At 33.2% G+C, this 20,328-nt stretch overlaps 1 protein-coding gene across 1 annotated transcript in view; it reads right to left on the bottom strand.

Moving 5' to 3' along the window:
* Positions 1 to 20,328, bottom strand: part of GABRG1 (gamma-aminobutyric acid type A receptor subunit gamma1) — an 83,701-nt gene that overhangs the window by 14,288 nt on the left and 49,085 nt on the right. Inside the window, exons 4-7 of the mRNA XM_015138325.3 lie at positions 9,825 to 10,045; positions 8,910 to 8,992; positions 2,157 to 2,294; positions 1,887 to 2,039 (exon numbers count right to left, since the gene is read on the bottom strand). Of these exons, the coding sequence (XP_014993811.3) occupies positions 1,887 to 2,039; positions 2,157 to 2,294; positions 8,910 to 8,992; positions 9,825 to 10,045 (595 nt within the window). The remainder of the gene's footprint in view (positions 1 to 1,886; positions 2,040 to 2,156; positions 2,295 to 8,909; positions 8,993 to 9,824; positions 10,046 to 20,328) is intronic.

Raw genomic sequence — 20,328 nt, forward strand, 5'->3', positions numbered from 1 at the left:
GATCTGGCTTCAAAACCATACAGTTCCCACTGCCTGGAATATCTTTCTGCCCAATATCCACCAGGCGAGCACCACACTTCTTTGGGTCACTGCTCAAATGCCACATCATCGGAGGTATCTTGCAAGACTCCACGATATAACATAGCAAATATCACATCACGCACACCCTGTCATTTTCTAAACATTGATTTTGCTATCTCTTCACAGCCTTCATGACTCACTAAAATTTTATTGTATGACTTTTATATTTGAACATTACCTGTTTTCTCTACTAAAATGTAAACACCATAAACATGAACTTTTTAAAGTTTTTTTCACTGTTAACACTGCAGCACCAAAAACATTGCTTGTTTTACAGAAAGCATTTGATATATTTTAGTAAAATGCAAGGTTGAGTTCATTGAGTTCAGGAAATTGTCCTTCAGTGATATGTGTGTGTATTTATATTTAAAGCAATTGTAATTCTCTATCTTAGGGTCCACAATTACAAAAGATATTTGTTAAGTTGCATCTGGCTGTGGTTATCTTTACAATTGATGTGCTAATATTGAATAAAAATAAATTTATGCAAAAATGACTTCACAGTTGGCTCTTCTCTTCATGACACTCTAGCTTATAGTTTTATACAAACCCAGTGGTATAAATAATCCATTCAAATTCTCTTTGAGAAACTTCCAAACTGTTATGCATAGTGATTATACTAATTTACATTCCCAGAAAAATATGGAAATAGAAACAAAAATACTCTGTTTAAGTTATACTTATAGTAGCATACAAAGAACCTAAAATAATTTATATGACTTAGAATATAAAATAATTGTAAACAATGAAAGGAAACAAAATTAAGGTATGAATGGATTTTGTCCACTAGCTATTTCAATACCCCTGTTTAGATGCCCAAGAGAACTTCATTTTCAAGAATAGACCCATGTGCCTCAAGCATTGTTGTTGCCACTTTTATGTGACCTGCATTTTACTGTATTTATTAGATGGAATCATTTATGAGCTATCATAGAAACCACATAAAATCTTCTTTGTGGTTAAAAACAGAAACCGTCTCACCTTTCTTTACATATTTTTAAGACACAATTATGAGCAGTGCGATTCATGTGTCTTTCACTGATTTGGCGGGTGAGTCAATTGATTAATAAGTTTTCTTCATGCATCAATACCTGATTGCAGGTTATCATTTTCTTTTAAATAACTATATCATAATTAGTCACTTATTTTGTTATATGATTTGATTATTACAATAGATTGCTACAGAAAAAGAGTGAAAATCTATTTGTCAAGTATTAATCACAATTACCCTGTTAATCAATGTTATTGTACAGGCAACTCTCAAGCATTCACAGAATAAGTACACACTTTATACACGACAGAAGCCATAGAAGCCAGGGAGCTTCTTGTTCCTTTCAGCTGCTTGCCCTTTGGAACAACTGACTTCATTAGCAATGTCATAAAACAGGTTATTTTAAAGCCATCCACATACCCCAGCAAATAAAACAATGGTTATTAGTGACTCAGCTATAACATGAAATAAAATCTTGATGAAAAGTGATAGAAAAACTCAACCAAAATAAGATTTAGGAATTATGTATGATTTTAATGTATTAATTCTTGCTATGTATCTATGCTTCCTTTGGTCTTCATTAGCAGAAAAAAGAAGGAATTTTCTGAAATTTCAAGTTCTTTACAATTCCATTTTATACTTTTCTTTTTTTACATATCTCTTTCAACATGGTTTTGTCCTTTAGTTTCTGTCAATTTTTTTCCTGACTGTATTCCAGAAGAATATATTTAATAAATGTGACTATAAATTTTTATTACATCAAAATGATTTTTTAAAGTTCTATGATATTATAGCATAATATTATGTGTCATACCCAGTGATGTTCTTGCAGGCACTGCATCTTTATTGATCCAAAAAGACACCCAAGAAAGAACAACTGTCAGAATGCATGGAATGTAGGTCTGAATAGTGAAATATCCCATTCTTCTGCTCAGGTCAAAAAAAATTGTCATAATAACATAATCCCCTGGAAGAAAAAAAAATGTTTTATTTTGGCCATATAATATAAATCCCAATCCATATATTTAAAATAAAAAATGTCATTTAATAGTAGCATCATTCACTATTTGAGTATTATCTTTACCAGAGATTGTGTGAGAGATTTCAGTTGAATTTCTCAACCCTACAAATGCAAACTGATATAATCTCCAATATTTAGGGTCAGCCACTTCTACGGAGGGCTTTTTCCACTTATACTCAATTTCATTTTTAGGGTATCCATCTATAGAAAAAAAAATACATAGATTAGCAAGATCCAAATTTGATACCATTACAATACCAACATTATCCAAAGGTAAATTCTTGGAACTTTTTCCTCCTTTTTTTATTATAAGATATGCCAAACATAGAACATTTGAATACAATAAATATTAATAAGCAGAGTTTAATGACTAATCATACATGGATCAAATAATGATAACCCATGTAATCTACTTAAATTAAGAAATAGAAACTTGCTAACATATAGAAAACTCCATATGTCCACCCCAAAATAGTACTCCCTCTACAATCTAGAGGTAATAACTATCCTGATTTCTGCAATGATTGTTTCTTTTTAATGTAGATTTTTCTTATGCATCTCTGAAAAGTATAGGATAGTTTGGGTTACTTTGAATTTTATTTGATCATTGCCATACCTAAGGCATTCTTTTGCATATTATTTTTTCTTCTTTTTCCTCATGCTACCTTGTCTAAGAATGTCTTTTTTAATATATCGTGATAGTCATCAATGTTGTATGTAGCTAAATTTCTTCCATTGTAAAAACACACCAAAATTTATCCATTATACTGTTTTAGACATTTGTGATATTTTCTGTTGGCTATAACCAACATTGCTACTAGTAATATTATTATACATGCCTCCCCAAACGTGTATATGCAAGGGTTACTCTAGGATATACATCTAGGTATGGAGTAGTTAGGTCATGGATTACACATAATATCAACTTTATGAGGTAGTGCCAATCTTTTGTCCGTGGAGAGTATACTAACATATTCTCTCTCTCTCTCTCTCTTTTTTTTTTTTTTTTGAGACGGTGTCTCACTCTATTGTCCAGGCAGGAGTGCAGTGCGTGATCTTGGCTCACTGCCAATGTCTGCCGCTCAGGTTCAAGCAATTCTCATGCCTCAGCCTCCCGAGTAGCTGAGACTACAGGTGCTCACCAACACGCATGGCTACCTTTTTTTTTTTCTTTTTTTTTTTTTTTTTTTTTGTATTTTTAGTAGAGACAGGGCTTTACCATGTTGGCCAGGCTATTCTCAAACCCCTGACCTCAGGTGATCCGCTCCCGTCGGTCTCCCAGAGTGCTGAGATTATAGGCGTGAGCCAACATGCCTGGCCACTAACATATTCTCTTATCAGCCAGAGTGTGAAAGTTCACATGAATGCATATTCTCATTAATTTTGATATATGCAGTCTTCTTCAATTTTACTCGTCCATGAAGTGTATTTTATTTCACATTCTCCCGATTAATAATAAAACCTAGCATTTAAAAAGTGTGCTTATCAGGAGGCTGAGTCAGGAGAATGGCGTGAACCCGAGAGGCGGAGCTTGCAGTGAGTGGAGCTCCCTCCACTGCACTCCAGCCTGGGCGACAGAGCGAGAATACGTCTCAAAAAAAAAAAAAAAAAAGTATGCCTATTAGACTCTTGGATTGCTTCTTTGAGGAACTGCTTATTCAATTGCCCAGTATTTATTTTTTTACTTTCTCTTAATTTTCCTCTATTTTTATATTAATGATTTATGTATTCTAGATACCAGTCCTTTGTTAGTTATTTGTGTTGAAAATGTTTTTGTATACTTTGCAGTTGTCTAGAACAGAAGTATATCCTTTCATCTTTCTAAAAAATATTTTTGTTTCTGCCTTGTGTCAGGAATATATTTGAGGACTTTTTGAAGCAACCAAGTGAAAGAAATTTGGGCTAAAAATCTATTTGAGGGTAGACATGTAATCAGATTCTCTCAAGAAGAATCATTTCACCCTGTATGCTGATTTCAGAGGGAGGCAACCTCCCTTTTAGCTTTTGGTGGTTTTTTTTTTTTTTTGTGTGTGTGTGTGTGTGTGTGTGTGTGTGTGTGTGTAGCAGGTAATTCTTCATGTGCTCTCAACTGGTCAGGCTTTTGTATCCCAACTTTATGTGGAGATTATGTTATGCCATCTTACAATCCCATCAAAGCAGAACTTGAAGGAAATCAACCACGTTTTGTCAATGTCCTCAGGTCAAAATCGTCTGCAAATTTACCTTTCCGTTATATAGTTTTCATGTAGATGTTTGTAGCTAAAAAGTTCTTTCTATGTGTGGTCACCTGCGTGTTTTAGAATATTTTAATGGTATAAAATTTTTGCTTTCAACAGATAGATTGGTAGCACATTACAGAAAGAGAATTCACTAACTTGAAATTTCAAAAATAGTATATCCAATATTTCCCAAAGAACATGTATTTTGCACCAGGATTTCTATTAGTCATGCAATGAAACAGTTATCATCTCTGCTGATCTATTTAAATCTTTCCTTTTCTCCATCTTCTTTCACTTGCTCTCTACAGTTGAAGCCATTTTGATTTCCATAGTTTCTATCTTTACTTTTAAAAAGTTTTAGAGTCAATAGAGTATAGGCATAGTATATAGTAGTGTGGGCACAAATAAACATGTTGGCTAAATTGTCACTCTGAATCTCATGATATTAATTTTTAAAATTGGGACTATAATGAAATCTCCCACACATATTTGTTGTGAAATATTAGATACAGAGAGCTTAATTCTCTACTGGACCCATGTAGAGTGCCTGAAAAAAAAAAGCTACGATTATTATATGTTTGTTATTGACACCCAATTAAACTCACAAAGATAAATGATTAATTACCATTAACAACAATCAAAACCGGAGAGCTGTCACACCAAAATTTAAGAATGGCTTCTAGAATGAAGTACAACAACTGCTATATCAATTATTTACAATGAACTTTTCCTTGAGTTCCTTGAATTCTATCAATCAAGTATTTGTTGCTATTTGGCTGTTTAATTCATTACAAAGTTACTATTTAAAAATCAAAGCAGTGAGATAGATCATTAATATAAAAGAATGCTTTAATGAGAATATATCATTAAGAAAATTCAAGAACATCGTTAATAAAAGGCAAAAAATATGTGGAAATTTAGTAAGTGAAGAAGTAGAATTATACTTATGAATGAATTGTCATATTACACTCTACCACATTCTAGAATGCCATCTGTTAAAACAACAACTTTCAAAAGAAAAAGTATAGCATTAGACAATTTGTGGGTAAAAGCAACCACGTTTTTATAAGCCATTGTATTTTTTAAGAATACAATGTGTTTTAGATACAATGTGTATCTAGAAAAACACTGTTATAAAAATACCTGTGATGATACATATGTTAATAAATGTAAAATAAAATTAGTATAGCTATGGAAAGGTTATAATCATTTCCTTTAAAGAAAATGCCAGGTTTTTCCTAGAAGAAATGGATAATTTCCTGGACACTTACACTCTCCCAAGACTAAACCAGGAAGAAGTTGAATCCCTGAATAGACCAATAGCGGGCTCTGAAGTTGAGGCAATAATTAATAGCCTACCAACCAAAAAAAAAAAAAAAAAAAATCCAGGACCAGACGGATTCACAGCTGAATTCTACCAGACGTACAAGGAGGAGTTGGTACCATTCCTTCTGAAACTATTCCAATCAATAGAAAAAGAGGAAATCCTCCCTAATTCATTTTATGAGGCCAACATCATCCTGATACCAAAGCCTGGCAGAGACACAACAAAAAAAGAGAATTTTAGACCAATATCACTGATGAACATTGATACAAAAACCCTTAATAAAATACTGGCAGACCGAATCCAGCAGCACATCAAAAACTTATCCACCATGATCAAGTGGGCTTCATCCCTGGGATGCAAGGCTGGTTCAACATATGCAAATCAGTAAACATAATCCAGCACATAAACAGAACCAATGACAAGAACCACATGATTATCTCAATAGATGCAGAAAAGGCCTTTGACAAAATTCAACAGCCCTTCATGCTAAAAACGCTCAATAAAATCGGTATTGATGGAACGTATCTCAAAATAATAAGAGCTATTTATGACAAACCCACAGCCAATATCATACTGAATGGGCAAAAACTGGAAGCATTCCCTTTGAAAACTGGCACAAGACAGGGATGCCCTCTCTCACCACACCTACTCAACATAATGTTGGAAGTTCTGGCTGGGGCAATCAGGCAAGAGAAAGAAATTAAGGGTATTCAGTTAGGAAAAGAAGAAGTCAAATTGTCCCTATTTGCAGATGACATGATTGTATACTTAGAAAACCCCATTGTCTCAGCCCCAAATCTCCTTAAGCTGATAAGCAACTTCAGCAAAGTCTCAGGATACAAAATTAATGTGCAAAAATCACAAGCATTCTTATATACTAGTAACAGAAAAACAGAGAGCCAAATCAGGAATGAACTTCCATTCACAATTGCTTCAGAGAATAAAATACCTAGGAATCCAACTTACAAGGGATGTAAAGGACCTCTTCAAGGAGAACTACAAACCACTGCTCAGTGAAATAAAAGAGGATACAAACAAATGGAAGAACATATCATGCTCATGGATAGGAAGAATCAATATCATGCAAATGGCCATACTGCCCAAGGTAATTTATAGATTCAATGCCATCCCCATCAAGCTACCAATGACTTTCTTCACATAATTGGAAAAACTGCTTTAAAGTTCATACAGAACCAATAAAGAGCCCGCATTACCAAAACAATCCTAAGTCAAAAGAACAAGGCTGGAGGCATCACGCTACCTGACATCAAACTATACTACAAGGCTACAGTAGCCAAAACAGCATGGTACTGGTACCAAAACAGAGATATAGACCAATGGAACAGAACAGAGTCCTCAGAAATAATACCAGACATCTACAGTCATCTGATCTTTGATAAACCTGAGAAAAACAAGAAATGGGGAAAGGATTCCCTATTTAATAAATGGTGCTGGGAAAATTGGCTAGCCATGAGTAGAAAGCTGAAACTGGATCCTTTCCTTACTCCTTATATGAAAATTAATTCAAGATGAATTAGAGACTTAAATGTCAGACCTAATACCATAAAAACCCTAGAAGAAAATCTAGGTAATACCATTCAGGACATAGGACTTCATGTCTAAAACACCAAAAGCAATAGCAACAAAAGCCAAAATTGACAAATGGGATCTAATTAAACTAAAGAGCTTCTGCACAGCAAAAGAAACTACCATCAGAGTAAACAGGCAACCTACAGAATGGGAGAAAATTTTTGCAATCTACTCATCTGACAAAGGGTTAATATCCAGAACCTACAAAGAACTCAAACAAATTTACAAGAAAAAACAAACAACCCCATCAAAAAGTGGGCAAAGGATATGAACAGACATTTCTCAAAAGAACACATGCATACAGCCAACAGACACGTGAAAATATGCTAGTCATCACTGGCCATCAGAGAAATGCAAATCAAAACCACAATGAGATACCATCTCACACCAGTTAGAATGGCAATCATTGAAAAGTCAGGAAACAACAGGTGCTGGAGAGGATGTGGAGAAATAGGAATACTTTTACACTGTTGGTGGGATTGTAAACTAGTTCAACCATTGTGGAAAATAGTATGGCGATTCCTCAAGGATCTAGAACTAGAAATACCCTATGACCCAGGCATGCCATTACTGGGTATATACCCAAAGGATTATAAATCCTGCTGCTATAAAGACACAGGAACACATATGTTTATTGCCACACTTTCACAATAGCAAAGACTTGGAATCAACCCAAATGTCCATCACTGGCAGACTGGATTAAGAAAATGTGGCACATATACACCATGGAATACTATGCAGCCATAAAAAGGGATGAGTTTGTGTCCTTTTAGGGACATGGATGCAGCTGGAAACCATCATTCTCAGCAAACTATCACAAGAACAGAAAACCAAACACCACATGTTCTCACTCATAGGTGGGAATTGAACAATGAGATTACGTGGACTCGTGAAGGGGAACATCATACACGGGGGTCTATTATGGGGAGGGCGGAGGGGAGAGGGATGGCATTGGGAGTTATACCTGATGTAAATGACAAATTGATGGGTGCTGACGAATTGATGGGTGCAGCACACCAACGTGGCACAAGTATACATATGTAACAAACCTGCATGTTGTGCACATGTACCCTAGAACTTAAAGTATAATAATAAAAAAAAAGAAAGAAAGAAAATGCCAGGTTTTTATACTCTAATTATTCACCTCTAACCACTTCTCTATGAATCAATCTTTTTTAATTAAGTCAACTTATTTCTACCTTTTTTTTTCTGAATTCTTAAAGTAGTCTCAAATATTTGCTATTCATATAGTAAATACTATTTGCCCAATGAATTTTTGAAACACATTTCAAAATCTAATATATTAAAGTGAAATCTTGCCTCCAGGAAGATGAATATAATTTGAATCACCTTTTTTTTTTTAGTGGCTATGTAAAAACATTTGAATAAAAATCTATTTTCAATACTCCTTTATTTAATAAAAATAAGCAAATAGCATTGGAATAAAACTAAATGTTATAAAGAATGTTTTAATGAAACATATGCATTCACTACACATTTATTGTAATCTTTTAGTTTAAAAACAAGAAGCAAATATATTATTTGTAATTATTTTATCTAAAAGAATTGAACATAATGTACACTTTTGAAAATCATATTTTATTTTCTTTCATTTCATTTTTAAATAAACAGCTTCTAAGGTTAAAATTCTATGAAATTATCAAGTGTTTTGTTACTTACAGCTTGAAAATTCCAGTGGACAGGAATGTTCATCCATAGGAAAGTTATGAAGCTGAAGATAACATTCTGCATTAATTGTCAATCTATTTAGATGGAAAAAAAAGTATTAAATAAAGATAAATAATTTGAAGCATTAAAAATTCCCTGTCTAATTTTAAAACAAGAATGTGTCTTATGATAATAGTTTGTGATGTATTAGAATATATTAATGATTCTAAAGTCTCAAAGTCTTAAATAGCGATATTACGTTTATATATGAGTATGAGAATTCTAACAATTTCCTCTTCATTCAACTAAGTTACCTCTGTATACATTTCAATATGATCTCTGCGTTTACACGTAATAATTCATACTTCAATATATCAACTAACACACATGTGCAAACACAGCAGATTAGCAGATTATAAATGGTTAAGTATGATAATTTTTCTCTTAATTTATTATGAATATATTTCCATGAAGAACGGTTCTTAATAAGCAGATATGTTCAAGGCAATGAGCTAAATAAACTTGAACCTTATACATCAACCTTCATTTAATCCTTTCTTAGGGATGTTTTACTATATCGTTGAAAATTAGAGTATTATAAAATTTTATAGCAGAGGGGGTTTTAGAGGAAATCTTACTCAATTATTTACATGGCAGGTTAAGAAAACAATAATATTTATGCTGCAACCTCTTCTGCTTCAAAGGAAGAAAATCAAAGAATTTTTTCTATTTGCTTTTAGTCCTTTTCACATAATAATAACTGAGCTTAAAAAAGTATTGCCAAAATATTTCACATTATATTTCAGCATGTGAAAGGAGCTCCATACTTTTGACTTTGCAACTTTGAGAAATAAAAAATTTAGAGTTGATTAAATATTAGTATGGAAAATAAATGAGAGCAACTACAGATTTTTAAACAAATATTACCTTAAAGTATATAGAACTCGACCATCATTCCAAATTCGAAGCAGACGATTAGGAGTTGTTATCCAGTGAGCATCAGATTTTCTTGAGTTTCTGAAGAAAGTGTCAGGAATCCAAATTTTTCCAACCATATTACTGTTAAGCATAAGCACTTTCATGGTACTATTGAATTTTAAACGACTGTCAAACCAGGTTTGGGCAAAAATTATATCTATTGTGTATTCCTAAAATGTAAGAAGAGTAACAACATATTAATAAAGCTACTATTTTAGTTGTTTTTCTCAGAAGTTTGAATTTTTATATTGTAAAGTTTCTGCAAGTAACAGTTAAACTCAGTCTTTTTGGAGGAAAAAAAAAAATGCCATTATTTTAAACTTTTTTTTTTTTTTTTCCGAGACGGAGTCTGGCTCTGTCGCCCAGGCTGGAGTGCAGTAGCATGATCACGGCTCACTGCAGGCTCCGCCTCCCGGGTTCACGCCATTCTCCTGCCTCAGTCTACGGAGTAGCTGGGACAACAGGCGCCCTCCACCACGCCCAGCTAATTTTTGTATTTTTAGTAGAGACGGGGTTTCACCCTGTTAGCCAGGATGGTCTTGATCTCCTGACATCGTGATCCTCCCGCCTCCCAAAGTGCTGGGATTACAGGCGTGAGCCACCGCACATGGGCTAAACTTTCTTTTTGTTTGCATGAATCGTGTAAAATAAAATCCAAGATTTCCAGTAGTTATTGTTGCCCAGTGTTACTTTATTCTTTTTAATTTTTTTGTGTGAATTTTACTCAAGATTTTGTAGTATGTAGGATGTACTTATTAAACTTAAAATCAAATTATCTTAATGTTAATAATTATATTAATTTATACAGAGCTTAAATCACAAAAATCATAAACAAAAGAAAATCTAGATGCAAAACCCAACCAAATTATTTAAGAGGCTTTACATTGTTTTTTGTCTAAAAAGTTAATTCCAATTATTTATATTTACTAGTTTTAAATGTTTTAAAGCAACCACAAACTAATTTACTGAGCTATTATAAGATGGCAAACATATTTAAGAGCTTTGCATGTGTCATGTCACTAAATCCTTATTGCAACTATGTGAAATATAACCATTATCTTTCAGTAACATGTATTAATAGAAATATAAAATAATAATTCTCACATCACAGAACTAATAAGCAGTTGATATGGAAACTGAGCCACTGCAGGCTACATCCCAAGTCCACACCCATAACAAATGCATATAATGGTGGTTATAGTGATGTCTGATGCGTTCCAAGGTTGGAGCAAAACCTTTGTCCATAGTAACTGTAATTAGGAAATTTCATTTTTAACAGAGAACCTTCAAGAGTAGATAATCGGATGTTATCTACCTTCGTATACTGACAAAAAGTCTGCCATATTATAGGCATTTAAAATAAATAAAATGAACAAGAATGCAGCAGTAATCAATGCCATGGAGGAAGTAAATATACATATATATAAGATATATATACACATATATAAAATATATATATACATATATAATATATATACACAATATATATGAACTATGTGTGTGTGTGTGTATGTGTGTGTGTATATATGTGCGTGTATGTATGTTTGCATGTATATGGATATACTTTTGATATTTAAAAGAATAAGTAAATTGAAAAATATGAGGTATTATATAAGTTACTTCTGGTGAGAGAGATTGATTATTTGTACTTGATGTCATATTAGCAACTGGCCAATTTTCCTGAAGGAAAATATTTAATATAAGAAATAGAAGTATAATTGAGGATATGGTGAATAAATGAAAAATGGAAACAAATTATGAGAGATTAATAAGTAAACAAAGTAGATTCAACTTATTTATAGGGAAGTTGGATCAATTCCTAGGTTCCAGGCAGACTACTTAAAATTACAATTTGCTTAACTGGAATATAAAAATAAATTGAGAGGGTACCTCATTTTATCTATGTTGGATGAACAATGTTACAATTCTGGAAAAGCCTATATATAATAATTATTTAAAATACAATAGGGACCAGAAACTATGTAATTGAGTATGAAATGTATGTTTTATAAAGTGCTTAAAGTATATACACTTATAATTCTGAATAATTTATTTATATAATGAAGTAATGTGTGATCATTCAATAATCTACCTATTTATTTAACATCTATATTATGTCAGTTGTTGTTTTTAATGGATTTAAAATACGAAGTTTTGTGCACAAAAATGCTTGCATCATCACCCTCTCTTTACATAATTTTGATTGCCGTGCTAGAGTAACTTAGGGAGATAAATAAAATTTTATTTTTTTCAACTTAATATGGGATGGCACGGATCAAACTGTGCTGTGGAATATAGACTGAAAGTACTTTTGCAACCATGTAAGCCTTATAAATCTGATAGCCACAACCTTGCTTATATACTGTGTTTGTAGGTCAGGCTGAGTCATAAGGCAAACCACATCCCATAATACATAATAATTCATATTTATGCTATAGATGTTTAATCATCTTATTGAGTAATATTAACGGGGTAATGCGTAAATTGCGCAAGCATTTAGGAAGTCCTAGAGAACCTTATACACATTATCACTGGTGTATCCTTTATTCTTTAAACCTTGTGAAAAATTATTGAACACCTTCACTGAAGTTATCATTGATCCCCACTCTACCTGCCTGTATCTCAGGTCAGATGTCTTGTCTTTGGAATCAGTTATAATTTATCCAAGCAGCCTCTTCACCTGCCACAAATGACTAATTATTCAGTCTAACCATGTAACCTACGCTAATGACATGGTGTCTAATTTTAATGGCAAATACAAATAGACAGAAGTCTCATAATCCTTCTATGGTGAACTAAATGCCCTGGAAAGAGCATTTAGTCAACTTTATTCACCAGAATTATGTTGTACTTTTATGTGGGATCAAACAGCAGAAACTACTCAAGATACTAGTAAGGATTGCGGCTAGGCAAATATTCAACACTAGTTGGTAGAGGGAATGTAATGCTACCTGGCAGTTGTACTTAGCTGCAGTATTCCTAATTCACAGGACCTTAAAGGTGGCACTTGAGAACCAATTTGTCTAAGGCTGGGATTTCCAAAGCAGCTGTCAATACTGCTTAGCAGCTGCAGGACCTTTTTAAAATCCCTGATTCTGGAAGTGTTAATCACTGTTGGAAGGCTTATGATTTCCAAACGATCAGAAATGGAAAAAGTTTTCTACTCACAGTTGTTCCCTCAATCCAATATCAAGAAGAGAAAGACTCAGAGAATATGTCTTGATAATCCATCCATCCAAAGCCCTTTGCAGAAGCTAATACTTATAAGTCCTTTTAAATTGCTAATTGTTAATAAATGCCTCACTGAAATAAGAAGACCATTAAAATCTATGCCATGTTACACATAATAAAAAAATCCAGTTTTGTTTGCCCATTTGTATTAGTATAATTTCCAGAAAACGACCAAACTACTCTCGTACTTCATGTTCCTGTTCACAGGTTATAATATCTACACAAGAAATAAGCAAAAGCAAAACATAAAATGGAACTTCTGTTTACTCAGAACAACAAATACAACAGCTTCTAAGATAAACATTTTGAGATAAGAAACAGTGCATTTAAAATTTGACATCCAATGCATTTTACAAAATGTACTGTATCTCCTTGCAAGTTAGCTGACAAAACAGCATTAATGAATAAATGTGAAGTGAGCCATTTTGATTCCTAACTTAATAAAATCAAATCATAATTGATAAGGGTGTAGTGCAGTCTCATCACTACATTGCAGTTTGCAATTAAGCACTGTATCTCACATTTCAAATTACTAGTAAATTCAGTATTACTGTATTTCTAGTAATGGGAGAAACTTCACACAAAATTCAAGACCTGCCAAAGCAATTAACCTAGTTACATAATTTCATCACAAAATTTGATGGATCCTGATTTGTTCTTCCTATATTGGCATTAATCTCTTCCAAAACTGTCTAGTCACATGGCCAAAACAGAATGGTAGGCCTAATAATTTTTAGCAGTAATGGAGCTATGGACATGTGGAGAAAAAGTACAAGTACAGCTAATCCACAGGACAAAGAAATACCTTTAGTGGTAAAATTTTACAAATATCAGCTCCAGTTTGCTTAATTATTGTAAAAGCACCAGCTTCTGAATTCTAGCAGGATAAGGTAAATAAAAAATTTGGTGTTATTCTAAGTTTGAAATATAAAAAAGAAATAGGGAGCAAAGAGGTTATGCCAATTGCTTAAATCATTGAAATCATCAGCAATACATGAGGGTGATTCAAAAATCAGACACATGTTCTAGATTTACCTACTAACCCTTTGTGCTCTCTTTTTATGTCTATGAATGTAGACTTCCAAAGGCACATAATATCATGTGCATTCATCAATTAATTTTTAGCAAATATTTTTTCAATGTTCTTGTTACTTTTATAATGTACTGGATTCACAAAGATGAAAATGAAGCCTTCTTGGTATGAACATATACATAATAAAATTGGAAAGTAATAAAATGTAAAAGGGGTATAAAGAGAAATAGAAATAGTAGAGATTTTTTTAGTTAGGGGAAATTAAGAAAGACTTCATGACAGAAACTGCATTTAACCTGAAACCTGTAAGATTTGGAAATATTTTGATTTATGCATCAACTAGTAAATGGTGGAGGGAAGGGAGAGGGCAAAGAGGCAGTAAAGTGCAGGGCAGAATGGAAAATAAAGAATGCAAGTCATATATAATGAAAAAGTAGCACATTTTCTTTATGTCAGGGAATGTGCATTCCTCAAATATACAGGCTATCCTACATCTGGAAGAGCTTTTTGGCAACTATTATCTAAAATTACCAATTTCCAATGATTGACCCTGCAACCTAGAAACAGCTCTGAACACTGCACTGAGAATAATGAACTGAAAATCCTAGTACTTCATGTGTTAATTTTCTGCATCGTGCTCAATCAACATTTCCTTCTGGAAATACATAACTATATTTCCAGAATATATATTATATAATATTCTGTTTACAAGTTCAAAGAGTAAAATATCAAACATTATATTCACAGAACAGTTAAACTCTATAGAATAGAAGATGAAATAATACAATCCGTAGGGATTTATAAACCCTATGAATGAACTCCCGGTTCTTAAGAAGTTACAATAAAATAGAGAGGACAAGGTCAGCTTCCAGAACTTGGAATAGATATAGTACATGCATACCTGAATTCTGGGGTGGGAGAAAGCTATTCTTGTGAGCTTGTATTAGTAAAGGTACTCCACAAAAACACAACCAACAGGATAAATGGGTAGACGTATAGATGCTGACTGATAGCAGGATAGATAGATAGATGAGAGAGAGAGAAAGGGAAAAGAGAGTCGAATCATATAATATGTAGGTGCTGGAAAGTGCAAAATGTGCAGGGAAGACTAGTAGGTAGGGAGTCAGGGAAGAGTTTACGTTTCAGTCTTCAAGCCAAAGGCAGGCTGGAGCCTGAGTCTCTTCTTCCTAGAGGGACCTCAGTCAATCTTTTTAGTGTTCATCTGATTGGTTGAGGCCCAACTACATTATAGAGGGTAATCTGCTTTACTCAAAATCTACTGATTTAAATGTGAATCACATCTAAATAATACCTTCACAGCAACATCTCGACTGCAATTTAGCCAAATACAGTCATGCACTACATGATGTTTTCAGTCAATGATGGGCCACATGTACAACGTTGGTCCCATAAAATTACAATGCAGTTGAAAAAATCCTACCACCTAGTGATGTTGTGGCCATCCTAACATCCTAGAACAACAGATTGTTTACATCTTTCTGGTGATGCTGATGTAAACAAACCTATTGTGCTGCCAGTTGTTTGAAAGTATAATACATACAATTATGCACAGTACATATTTGGTAATATTATAATATTATAATATTTTGGTAATAACTAACTTACTACTGGTTTACATGTTTACCGTACAATAATTTCTATCATTATTTCAGATTATACTTTTTCTACTTTATACACACACACCCAAAACAAATATATATGTTAACTGTATTATATATACACATAACATGTATATATGTTAACTGTAAAATGACAGAGTATAGCATAATAAATACATAAACCAAAATACACACCCATATTATATGTTATATATAATATTATATATAAATATATTGTAATGTATATTATATATTTATGCATTTCATGTATTTGTATACAATTTGTATATGTACCATTATATACGCTAACTGTGAAACAGCCTCAGGCAAGTCCTTCAGTAGGTCTTCCAGATGACGCATTGTTATCAGATCAGATGACAGCTTTATGCATGTTATTGTCCCTGAAGATCTTCTTGTGGGACAAGATGTGGAGGTGGAAGGCAGTAATGATAATGATTCTGACTATGTAGGCTAATGTGTAGGTTTTTTAGTTTTTAACAAAATGTTGAAAAAGCTTTAAAAAAAAAAGGAAAAAGGAAAAAGAAAAGCTTACAAAATAATGACACGAAAATACTTTGTACAGCTGTAAAATATTTTTAAGTTGTTATTATGAAAATGTAAAATTTATAACAAATTGATAAAAAAAAATCAGTAACCAATAATAATTTGTTTTGAAGAAAGAAATTTTAAAAATTAATTTAGTGTATTCTAAGTGCACGGTGTTTATAAGGTCTATAATAGTGCACAGTAATGTCCAGGCCTTCACATTCACTCACCACTCACTCACTCACTGACTCACCCAGAGCAACTTCCCTGACTGCAAGCCTTCAGTAATAAGTCCCTTATACAGGTATACCATTTTTATCTTTTGTACCATATTTTTACTGTATTTTTCTGTGTTTAGGTATGTTTAGATATGCAAATGCTTATTGTGTTACAATTATCTACAACATTCAGTTCAATAATATTCTTAACAGGTTTGTGTCCTAGAAACATTAAGCTATATTATACAGCCTAGGTATGTAGTAGGCTATACCATGTAGGTTTGTGTAAGTACATTCCATGATGTTTCTACAATGATGAAATTGACTAAAGATGCATTTCTTATAATGTATCTCTGTCATTAAGTGATACATAACTGTATTTGGGGACCATAGCCTGACCGAGTTGACATGTAAAATTAACCATCACAGAGTTATTAACAGTAGGAATAGACACCCATGGATTCAGAGCACTTTTCAAAAATTACCCATGTGTTTCTTTTCCAGACAAGGGACAATTTATACTGCGGCAAGAAGGAACATATTCCTCCATCTCATGTTCTCTATGAAAATCTGTGTTCTTGTCATTTTGTCCCATCTGTTGGTCTGTCAGTGAAGTTTGCTTCATCATTTCTCAATTGAGTGGATGTAATATATTAAAAATCCATTACGTACAGGTTATTGTCTCTATTTATTTCTCTGCACATTGAACTTGACCTGAATGACCATGAAATCTGGAAAGAAGTGATCTACACTGAAAACATGAGTATTGAGTGATGTTTCAAGAAAATAAGGACAAAAAATCCATTGTGATGCTAGCTTCGCATGTGCAATGAACTTCTTAATTAAATGAGATATGTGTTTACCTGGTTTTTATTTTTTTATTTTCTGACATTTAAGTGCATCTTTACTGTTTTTTTTATTATACTTTAAGTTCTAGGCTACATATGCACAACGTGCAGTTTTGTTATACACGTGCCATCTTGGTGTGCTGCACCCGTTAACTCGTCATTTACATTAGGTATTAAACCTATTTTAAACTCCCTTTGCCTCCGCTGAGACTCAATACTGATTTGAAATGGAGCAGTTCTTAGTAAAAATACTAATATTTGACAGATTTTAGATATATTTATGAAAATATAATTTTTATTTAAAATCTAGCAATCTGGCAACAGAGTAAAGTATTTCATGAAGTTAGTTTATGCTGAGTTGTCATATGCCATAACATAATTTTTAAAATAATTATCCAAAAACATGTAAATAACTGAGCCTAATATTTTTGATAAATTAGACATGTTTTCATAAACCTTTATTAAATTTAATTAAAATATATATTTGATAGCCTTTCATTTAAGCAGAGAAAGCTAATGTTTTCCAGATTCCATCAAATTGTTTTTGCCCAGTGACTATTCTATACTGCCAAGCTCTATCTTCTCATTTCTTTTCCTGCTTTTCCCTGATTGTAATTGAGATAGAAGGAAGCTTTTTCAACATCATACAAAGTGTAAGAGATTCTGATCATGTACTCCACAATATTAACTTCTTTTTTTTTTTTTTTTTTTTTTTTTTGAGACGGAGTCTCGCTCTGTCACCCAGGCTGGAGTGCAGTGGCCGGATCTCAGCTCACTGCAAGCTCCGCCTCCCGGGTTCATGCCATTCTCCTGCCTCAGCCTCCCGAGTAGCTGGGACTACAGGCGCCTGCCACCGCGCCCGGCTAAGTTTTTGTATTTTTAGTAGAGATGGGGTTTCACTGTGTTAGCCAGGATGGTCTCGATCTCCTGACCTCGTGATCCGCCCGTCTCGGCCTCCCAAAGTGCTGGGATTACAGGCTTGAGCCACCTCGCCCGGCCAATATTAACTTCTTTACCATAACTCAGGTCATCCATATGAGGCAAAAATTTTTAAACCACAGAGATGAAATTTATATGTTGACAATTAGTAGTTTTGGTCACTTATTTCATACTTACCTTTCTTTCATCTTGCTTTTTACTTTCATGGCATTTGTATCTATGTTATCACTGTGGGGTATTTGGATGAATAAATGATTGAATAAGTCTAACCCGCATGGACCACGCTTCCTAAGTATGAAACATAGTATGATAACAAATATACAAGAGATCCCCTTTATTCATGAGTATGCATTCTAAGATTCCCATTGAATACCTGAAACCCTGAATAGTTGGGAAGCTTATATACTCTATGTTTTTCCTATACATACGTACCTATGATAATGTTCAACTGATAAATTAGGCACAGTAAGAGATTGACAACAATGAATGATACAATATAATTTTAATAAAATACTGTAATGAAGGTTCTATGAATGTGATCTCTACCTTCTTCTCAAAATAACTTATTGTACTGTACTCACCTATTTTTGGATCATTGTTGACTATGGATAACTGAAACCACAGAAAGCAAAACCACAGATAAGGAGGGACTGGTGTATAAACACACTCAAACTATAATTCCCCATTACAGTTTATTACCAGCTAACAGCATGGTAAGAAGTTCTCTGTGATAAATGATTGATATTCAGATGAAGGTTCTGCTTCCTAGAAAAGCTTCATCGCCAGTAGGCAAACATGCTTTCTATCCACATATGCAACATTTGTTATAGATTGGTTCAATGCTAAATAGCTAGATTAATTGCTGGATGAGCTGAGTGGGAAAAGTGTTTCTACATCTGTGACTGCCCTGTACTACAAATGTTGTATTGATGTCTGAATTAGCTTGTCTATCTGAGCAAGAGAGAACACTGTATTTGGAAATGATATATTCAGAAATAGTCCACATGACTCATGTTTTAAATTATTTATATTATTACCAGTTTATAAAATGCTTACTGTTGTCCATAGCCCAGCTGCAGAAAATGAAGAACTTTCCAACATTGTATCGTGCTAGTGGGGCATTATTTGCACTTGCTTCTTCTGTTTACCTCAGGAGTTTGAATCCTATTGCGCCTATCACAAAGCTAGGTACCTCTACCAGGAAATCCAAGGCTTATCATAAGAGTTTTAACAATTTCAATTATGGTAATTTGTTACAATTTTTATTATAACAAAATGTCAAAAGTCAAGACATTTACATAAGTTTTCTCTACTGCACTTTTTAATTAAACTGAAGAGCAGCTGGTGTTAGTTCAAATTCATTGTCAATCTAAGACGAAAACCTTTACTACATTATTTTAAGCCTTTGCTGTTCTAGATGTAAAAATAGCACATTGAATAAGGGATAAGGTATTGTCTTTTAATTACATACATAATTTTAAATAATTTCCAGATAATCAATATAACAAATACTAAATATATCCAAAGTATGCATAATAGTAAGAGTAATGTGTAGTACAAAGAACACTGACTGGATGGAATGGGAAAATTTTGTCATAATTCTGAGATTTACTAGAGTAGGGTGCTGACCAAGTCACTTATACACTCTTACTGGCAAAATGTGGGCACAAGGCAAGATCGTAATTACTATCTTTCCCAGCTCTAAGACTCTATGATCATGAAAACATTATAAAATATTAGATTAATGTATTTTTTAAAAAGTCCTACCTATAAGAGGGGTAAAGTCTGAGGTGAACATGGTTTCTTTCAATGACTTTTCCTCATAAAAATACTTTCAGTCTGTAAGTACCATTGGTACCTTCCTTTAATCCTGCCTAATCCCTACTAAATTTATAGGTGAAAATGGCTTGGACTAGTAACCTCCAAACCTGGTTGACTAGAGTTCTCTGATAAGCATTCTCACAATTCTTTTTATTAATTTTAATTTCTAATTTTATTTTTAACATTTTATTTTAAAAT

The sequence above is a fragment of the Macaca mulatta genome, chromosome 5 (genome assembly GCF_049350105.2).
Source record: "Macaca mulatta isolate MMU2019108-1 chromosome 5, T2T-MMU8v2.0, whole genome shotgun sequence".
Lineage (NCBI taxonomy): Eukaryota > Metazoa > Chordata > Mammalia > Primates > Cercopithecidae > Macaca > Macaca mulatta.